This window comes from Tasmannia lanceolata, unplaced genomic scaffold, assembly GCF_043159265.1.
Source record: "Tasmannia lanceolata isolate RefF3 unplaced genomic scaffold, GAP_Taslan_0.1 ptg000037l, whole genome shotgun sequence".
NCBI classification, from domain to species: Eukaryota; Viridiplantae; Streptophyta; class Magnoliopsida; order Canellales; family Winteraceae; genus Tasmannia; species Tasmannia lanceolata.
The window spans coordinates 7,695,260-7,704,138 of NW_027518714.1; the positions used below are offsets into that span (position 1 = coordinate 7,695,260).

General features: G+C 39.1%; 1 protein-coding gene across 1 annotated transcript; it reads left to right on the forward strand.

The window, feature by feature from the left end:
• The first annotated feature begins 1,721 nt into the window (after positions 1-1,721).
• On the forward strand, positions 1,722-7,265 carry LOC143861710 (transcription initiation factor TFIID subunit 11-like). Its single transcript, XM_077372598.1, has 4 exons — positions 1,722-2,779; positions 5,733-5,820; positions 6,225-6,324; positions 6,836-7,265. The coding sequence occupies exons 1-4, from the start codon at positions 2,517-2,519 to the stop codon at positions 6,961-6,963; spliced, it is 579 nt and encodes a 192-aa protein (XP_077228713.1). The 5' UTR covers positions 1,722-2,516; the 3' UTR covers positions 6,964-7,265.
• Positions 7,266-8,879: the final 1,614 nt, after the last annotated feature.

Consider the following 8,879-nt stretch of genomic DNA (forward strand, 5'->3'; position numbering starts at 1 on the left):
TATGTATTTTTATCCCTTTTGATCGAAAGGGGGTTTTGGCTCAAGAGGTTGCCGTCCGTCATCGCCTAAACCCGACAATGTTCCCGAAATCGATGGGGATCCCGAAATGCAAAGAGAATCCCAAGGAACGTGAGGAGAGTGAACCCGAGAGGTAGAAGATAGAGTTTGTCCTTCCAGTAGATTATGAAACCTCTACTCATGTATACTCTCAAAAGCAATCACAAAACTAAAACTAGAGTTTTAATGACAGCAAACACAGAGAAAATCTAAACCTCAAATTAGAAATGTAGAAACCCAAATTGAGAGCATTAGAATGAATTGGAAGCCTAGCATCACCATGATAAACAGAATTCTCACTCACACCATGAATGGCATAGAGAGAGAGTTACCTGGAGTTGTCAACAAGGTCAGGTGAGGTCTGTGCAATGGGGGTTCTCGACAAATTTGATGGCTGTAATATCACAAACCTCAGAAATGGTGATCGTGAATTGCAAACATTGCCAGAACCGAACGAGATTAGGGCCCAAATCCGGGGTCATCGCGAGGTGAAAGAATTCACCAGAGAAGATGGAAAGAGTGTCGGATCTGCAGAGATGCAGCCAGATCTCTTTACCTTTCCCCTTTCAAACCACTATTGAACGGATTTTCTTTTTTTTAAAAAAAAAATAAGCCGATGATTTAGAGCTTTGGAAAATAAAAGTGATGAGAGGGAGATGGTGGGAAAATGAAATCGGTTAGGATCGGATTCGCAGAGATGAAGGTGGGGATGTGATTAAAATGGAGGAGGGTGAAGGGAGAAGAAGGGGGTTTGAAGAAATGGGAAATAGATGATGGCCGTGGATTTGGATGGTGGCTTGAGGAGAGGGAGGCGGCTAGTGGAGGTGGAGGTGAAGAGAGGGGGTAGATGGTGGTGAAGGGTGGTGGTGGATGACGGTGGTGGTGCCTCGGCTCCCTCTCTCCTCTCCCTCTGGATTTTTTTTTGTTCTGTCTCTTTTCCTTTCTTTTAAAAATGAATGCAGAAGAAGAAGTTGGAGGTGGGGTGGAGGAGATTGTGGTTGCTGTTGGTGTTGGTGGAGAAGGTTGAGGATCGTGGTGGTACCAGGCAAGGAAGAGCGTTTTGGCTGCCCAGCCCCCCTCTGTTTTTATTTATTTATTTATTTTATAGCCAGGGTTAAAACCCTCCTCCTAATCTCAGCCATCCATTCTCCTTTTGATCTTATGGCCTATGTCCATTGCTCGTCCAATTCTTCTAAAATTTGTAGGGATGCTCTCGGAGAGGTTAACCATCTTGGGAAAATTTGTATCAATTAGTGAACACTGTGGGTCAATAAAATTTTGGGGTTTCTTCGCATTCAGGGCTCGGTTCTTCAAAAATTTCTGGACTCGGCTTTCGGGAATTTATTTGATTTCGAAAATTGGGTCAGGTCAAAATGGGGTGTCTACAGATCCAAAGCGTTCATTTGATGGGTCCTAACATAGATAGGGTGTGCCCAAAAAATCAGCTCCATCGGATCATCCTAACCATTCAATCTATGGACGGACCTTCAGCTGAGGGGGCAAACCTTAAACAAAACGAAACTAAAGGAGATGTTTTGTCACTTTTTAAACTATAGGGGTTGAAGTCGATGTGTAGAAACTAGAGAGGGTGTAAATGTAATTATCCCTAATAAAAAAACAAGAAGGTCAATAACAGTAGAAAGAAAGAGGAGTTAAATGTAATTATCGATTCTAGCCTTCTCTGTTTCTTGATTTCTCTGAGCATACGAAGGTTTTTCCAGCGAGTTTATGGTTTTTTCGTCAGTCGGATGGAATATTTTTCCGATTTAGGCAATAACCGGTCACAACCGGTACCCTCTCTCTCTCTATCTTCAACTACGAATACTAGTCTTTCTCTATGCAGCAGATAATTAAAAAAAAAACGAAAGGAGAAAAAGAAAACTCTAGGGTTTATTCGTCTCTCTCCAGCCAAAACCCTAGAAATCTGTTCGCTTATCTCTTTGATAGTTTCCTTTAATCTCCGTGAAGTTTCTGCAACTCTTATCTCCGATTTTGATCGCACTTGCTCTCTATAGGAGCTACGGTGGCACAATCTTCTCCTTGGTATTTCTCCTTCTTCCGAGTTTTTCTTTTTATTCGATGGATTTAATGCAGATTGATATCTGATTCCACAGTTTTTCATCGAATCTCGCGCTTTGATATCTCGCATTCCAGAGAGAGAGAGAGAGAGAGAGAGAGAGAGAGAGAGAGAGAGAGAGAGAGAGAGAGAGGGCTGTACCAGTTGTGATATTATTAGGGTTTTGGAAAGAGAGAAAGATTTCAAATCTTATTAGGGTTTTAGAGAGAGAGAGAGAGGGCTGTTCCAGTTGTTATTTTATCAGGGTTTTGGAGAGAGAGAGAGTTCAGATCTTATTAGGGTTTTAGAGAGAGAGAGAGGCCTGTACCAGTTGTTATTTTATTAGGGTTTTGGAGAGAGAGATAGATTTCAGATCTTATTAGGGTTTTAGAGAGAGAGAGAGATGAAGCGGTCCAAGGATCCGTTCGAGGCGGCATACGGGGAGCGCGAATCACCGCCGGAATCTCCCATTCCGCCAGAGGAGGCCGGAACTCCGGCTCCCAACGTGGAGGAGGAAAACATCTCCCAGCCACCATCGGTCCCCTCGACTTCCGGAGCCGCTCCCAGAAAGACGAAGGAGGAGGAAGAGGAGGAAGAGGAGGAGAACATGGATGTGGAGCTCAGCAAGATCTCGTCCGCAGATCCCGACAAGATGGCTAAGATGCAGTCAGTCATTTTAAACCCCACTTAATGTTTTTTTAATCTTTCTCCGAATAATATCAGTAGAAATTCACATGTATTGTGATGGTTTCTTCTGCCACAGAAAGTGAAATTTTAATATTTTTGTATGAATTCAAGCCATTCATGTTTGATAAGCATTTTGTATCTTTTCTGAATTCTTGATTTTATAGATGGAAACTTTAAGATTAGCGTATCATCAGTCGATCGATTGGTAATTGCAGAAAGCATTTAAACTGATTGAATCACACATTGACACTATCCTCTATGCCAACATTGAACGTTCCACTGAGGAGAAAACTCAGTAATGATGGAAATAATTGAAGAGTTTCTCTGTCTGTTAGTGGCTTAGAGTGCGTTTGGATTTACACCCAAATTACACCGTTAGAGAAGGCAATATGTGTTTCTTGCTTGAACATATATCGAATTATTATTGATTTTGCATTTGAATTTTGGTTATGGGATTTGTTGAAGATTAGCAGATTGCAAGTCTTTTTTGTGCAATGAAAACATTTGATATTTCCATTAAAAAAAATGAAAGCATTGGATATTCATCCATTGATGATTCCGTCATTAGTGTTCTTTTGGAGTGTTTTTTTCTTTTTTCATCATTGTATACTTGTGATATAAGATCCCTTGTTCATTCTCTTTTTACACACCGTTTTGCAACCGGGCATTGACCTGCAAGAATAGAAGGACAGACCATGGCATAATCACCATAAATGGTCAATCCTTTCAAAACACCTCCCCCCCCCCACCTCGGTAAATGGGCGAGTCGTTATGGTCATAGTCCAAGGGTATGCGGGTGACTGTTAGGAGACTAGTTTCACACATCCCATACACGGTTCAGAGGTTTTAAAGGAATCTTTAATATCTATGCAAAAGGAGCCCATTTTTGGGCAAATCTTCCTTTTAAACCAGAGTTCAAATTGGATGAAGAGTTACTTTTTTACACAGAGCAATAAACTTTCTTAAGTGTACCATGATCTTTCATTAAAAAAAAAAGGTGTACCATGATCTCCCATTCAACTTGTGAATCTGAACCATGAAGAGTTGGCTTCAAGCAAGATCTCAAGATTTACAGCTTACTAGAGAGAGTTTAACTTCCCTGGTGGACAAGAATCATGTTTACTAACAAAATAGCAACAAGGACCATAGATATTCACTCGGTTTGATTGCACAGGGCAGAATTCTTTTCTTTCTAGCCCAGTAGCCCTCGGTTTTAGGGAATGTATGGAAAATCACATGCAATAACTAAATTTACAGTGCAGACATTTCTTTCACAATTGAATAGACAATTGTGTGAGTTTTCAACCTGGGGGACTGACCAAGTGGAAGTTATTAGCTTCATTTACAGAACGAATTTCAAGGTTTCACACTGCTGGTAAACAAAATTCAACCACAGACCGACCAAAGAAATTTTCAACAACAGCAAGCTTTATGTCTCTGGTTTTCCACATATTCCATATCTCGTGTTTAATGGCAAGTCCAGCTTCAAAATGAACTGAACTTTGAGGCAAGTTGAACTGAAAACTAATTCAATCAATCTTCTAAAGTGGCCTGATCAGAATAACAATCCTTGAAATAGAGTTGACTCTCAATTTTTCCATCCTCTCGCTTGGATCATTTATGATGAGTCTAAGAACTCCATATTTGATCCAAGAACTCAAGAGTCGTTAATGCATTATGAGGCAGCTGTGCAACATTATTTTTTGGACAGAGAAAAACAAAACCGTGTTCCCTCTATGCAATTGAAATTTGTGTCAAGGTTTTTTTTTGTCAGGGTTCTGCCATGACCTCAATTTCCTATTTCCCTATATTTAACTCAATCAAAGTCACTTGTATTAACTGGATTATTAAAGATTTTAAGTAAGGTTCAGTGGAGAGGTAAAATGCTACTTACAGGAATGACTTAATGACAAAAGTAACAAAAACTCATAAAATTTGTCCATTGTCCAGCAACTATTGCAACCTTTCATTGGATCCTTGCATGTAGCTTCATCTTCTTTCTTTATTTTTTTATTTTTTTGAATGAATGCATGTAGCTTTTTCTTGGATGAAATTTCTTTAAATTTCTGGTAGTTCCGGGCGTGGAGACACCAAGGCTCAGATCTGGTGGAATTCCTTGAAACTCAAGGATTGATGAAGATGAAGACAAGGAACTTGATCCAATCTAGCTACAAATTCAAATTCCCATTCAAAATTCAAAATCCACTTCTAGTTACAATTTGGTGGGAAATGAGCCTTTTGTTGGCAAATACCTGGGGAAATTACCTAACTACCACTTTATATCTCCAAATAACTAAAAAACCAAGGATAAATGGTAGAAATAACCAAACTACCCTAATTAAAGAGAAATGGCATAAAAGGACATCAAAACTACCAAAATGACCAATCTACCTCAAGTAGAATAATGAGACAAATGAGCAATGTCGGATGCTTACGGGATAAGGGATGCTCTTACATCCCCCCACCAACCCCAACCACACACACCCACACTTGCCCACCTGCTACCACCACCACACACGCACACACAAAATGGAACATTGCCAGCATAGGTGTTCATTCACCACTGTACCCAATCAGAAAATCCATGTTGTAATTTTACATACCAATTAAATTGGCTTACCGCCAGGGGAACTTCCTATTTTCACCGTGCACATAGATTGTAACAGTCCAAATAGCTTGTTTAAGATGGTATTTATCCTGAATAAAATTGTTTTCAAATAGAATTGATCATTGATCCATACTTGTAAATGTACAAGTTAAAAAAAAAATTATATTGATCGAGAACACCCGTTCCTTATTTAGTCTGTATTGCTTATTATAAATGTCCATGACTAAACAGTCTTTCCATATTGCCTACATATCATGAATAATGTCTGTGAGTAGACATTATTACATCTTTGTTGACATTAAAATATCTGTTTCTCTCTTTTAGGGCAATTTTATCCCAATTTACAGAGGAACAGATGAGTAGGTATGAGTCATTTCGGAGATCTGGGTTTCAGAAAGCTAACATGAAAAAGGTATGCTTATTGCTCACTTGTCATATTTTGTGCATGGTTTTACTACAATACAGACGATCTTTTACTTTTGAACTTCGGTAAATATACAAATGGAAATTATAATCGTGACCATACTGTATATCCTGTTTTACTACACAATGTCTATTGTATGGTGTGCCAGTAATGTCCAAGTCTGGTTAAATTTCAGCATTTCTTCTTTTCAAGAAATAAATGAAAATTCCTCAAATTTGACCAGAATACTACTATGAGATTTTACCATTTAATATGATGAATATGCCCTTCATCATTCATAGAGACATTATTCCTTTTTGGCTGCTGCAGTTAGCTGTAAAGACTTGTATGTAATTGTTAAAATCTGTGGGATGTTTCAGTTTCTTAGTTTTCCAGCTTATGTTTAAATGCAGCTGTTAGCTAGCATCACTGGAAGTCCAAAGATATCTGTGCCCATGACATTTGTGGTGTCAGGAATAGCAAAGATGTTTGTTGGGGAGCTCGTTGAAACAGGTCTGCTAACAATTTTTTATATTTAATGTTAATTTCTCCCTGTTTAAATTTCTATTTTATTCTGCCACTGTCATACATTTCAATTTGCAAAAATATCTCCTAAGTGTTACTGGTAACCACAGATTTTTCTGAATCCTGGGGTGCAATTAAATCACTAGGTATTGATATAATATTAATCCTTTTTATCACTAGAGACTACACTATGAGTTCCACATCATCCACATTTTGTGCCCAGGATTTTAGTTAACCTGATCATGGGTGGTTAATCAAGTTTACTCCATAGCCATTGGTTCGCATTCAAGATTTGTTAGAATCCCATGAGACTGCCATTCTCACAGGCAAATGTCGTTTTCTCTACCTTAACCAACTAAAAGGCAGTAGTAATTTTTACTAAAATTCCGGTGAATGCGTATGTTTAGAGGAATGATACCCTATATATACAGAAAAAGGACTTAAAGCACTGATATTTTAATTTTCAGCTTCCTTCCTGAAATTATTTTTGTATTCGCAGCTAGGATAGTTATGACCGAGAGGAAGGAGAGCGGGCCCATCAGGCCTTGCCACATTCGGGAAGCATATAGAAGGCTGAAACTTGAAGGGAAAGTACCAAAACGATCAGTACCGAGGCTCTTCCGCTAGATTGATGCAAGCTGCACCTTTTTGGCTGCTTCCCCAGGTTGGAACATTGACACCCTCTCTCAAACTAACTCTGGGCAGCTCTAGTTTGTGTATCTAGCATAACTTCCTTTTATCTATGCTTTATTTTGTGCTTGATTTTCATACTAAGAGGGGGTTTATATTAAAAGAGAAGTCCTAGCAAGATGTGGCAGGACACTGATTGACCTCTGCCTGTGGGCTGCCGTCCCGACCCTAGCATCCTCCTACCGTGTCCTCAAATCATTTTCTATATATAAAAAAATAACTCATCAGTTGTGTACTAATGTGTCTGAGATTTAAACATGTAAATCTTATCCTCTGTGATGGCGTAGTAGGCCTCTTCTATTCAACCACTGCACAAGTTAGGAGAAGTGGAGAACACACCTACTGTAAAATGTTATTAGCAGAGATGATAAGCCTAGTATTCACTTTTGGCTTAGTGCACAGGGGCAATTCTAGGTTGACAGGGCAGTTCTAGGGACGGAATTAGAACAAAAGAACTGCTATGATGATGTCTCTAACCAAATTCTTTTGTAATGGAACATTTGAGCTATGTTAAATGGAAAATCCCCAAGGGAAATGATACAGTGACGGCCTTTTTAGAGGAATGTCATATTGTCATTATAAATTGAAGGTCCCCCACCATAAATAATGCTATAGGGCAATTTACATTTTCCATTTGTAATGAAACATAGAAAAGCAAGAAAAAAAGTGAATTGAACCACCGCAGTTCAAGTTCTATACAAAGCCACCCTTAATTTATAATGATATACCCAAATTTCATCATTTTCTTCTGAATTGTGGAAATAAAAAGTTTCCTCAAGAAACATTCTTCTTGCAATCCAAGCAGTAGCCTTAGCAGTTTTTGACGAGATGAATGAATTTTGACGGATCAAGTGTGGTGTTGAAAAGAATTGCTGTTCTCCGGTGTGAAATTTCAGGCATAAGTGAGATTCTTCTGCATTCTTTTCGTAGGACTGGTGGGTGTGGGCCTTTTGGGTTTGCATTGCTTTTTTTAAGCAAAGGTTACCGCTTTCACAGTTGTGAGCTGAATGGTGATTTTTTATTTGGTTTACAGGCTATTAGGATAGTTTTCATCAGTTCAAGGCAGGAATTGTGATTTTAAGATATCATATGAGGCGAGGGTGATAATTTTTTCAGCTGTTTTAAGAGGATGGTTGGTTTTGAGATGTCATTCTTAAGCAAAGATGTGCTTTTTTCTAGAGGCTCTAAAGTGAGATTGGTAGTTCTGAGATGTGATTTTGCAGACAGAGATGATATCATTGAGCAACTAAGGAATTTGCGGTTGCCTCCTTTTGGCCCTTGTTTCAAAGCTGTTGTAGTGATGCTATTCTTTTTATTCCTGGGCTGGAAAAAAAATCTCTTATTTCTTATTTTTTGGAAGAAGTCATTTGTTTTAGCTCTGAGTATCAAGCCTGCCGGTAATCTGACTACATGGTTTATTTAATGGTTGGTTGTGCGGCATATACTTGTAGCGCCTTTGCATGGAACTTACCTCGGAGAATAGTGGAAAGTAGTGTTTGGTTGTCAACCTCGTAGAGTTGTGGTAGGGGTCTCATTAACATATATAGAGAAGAGAGAGGTAAGAGAGAGAAAAAGCATCATTCCATAGAAATCCAAGCAATAGTCTACCTTTTTTTGTTGATTTTGGCTTGGGGATCAGTAAGGAGGGGACAAGGGTGACACATTAACCAACATGGAATGATTAGGTAGGGGGCATGCACGGGAGTCTCCTTTGATGTCAATGCTATATTTGCAAGCAAACAAGGGGTTTTGCTGATGTGGTGCCCAAATGCGAAGCAAAATCCCTAAGCCGTCCTAACTTTTGTGCAACCAAACACACAAAGGATGGAGATAAGGAAAATACTGATGTGGTG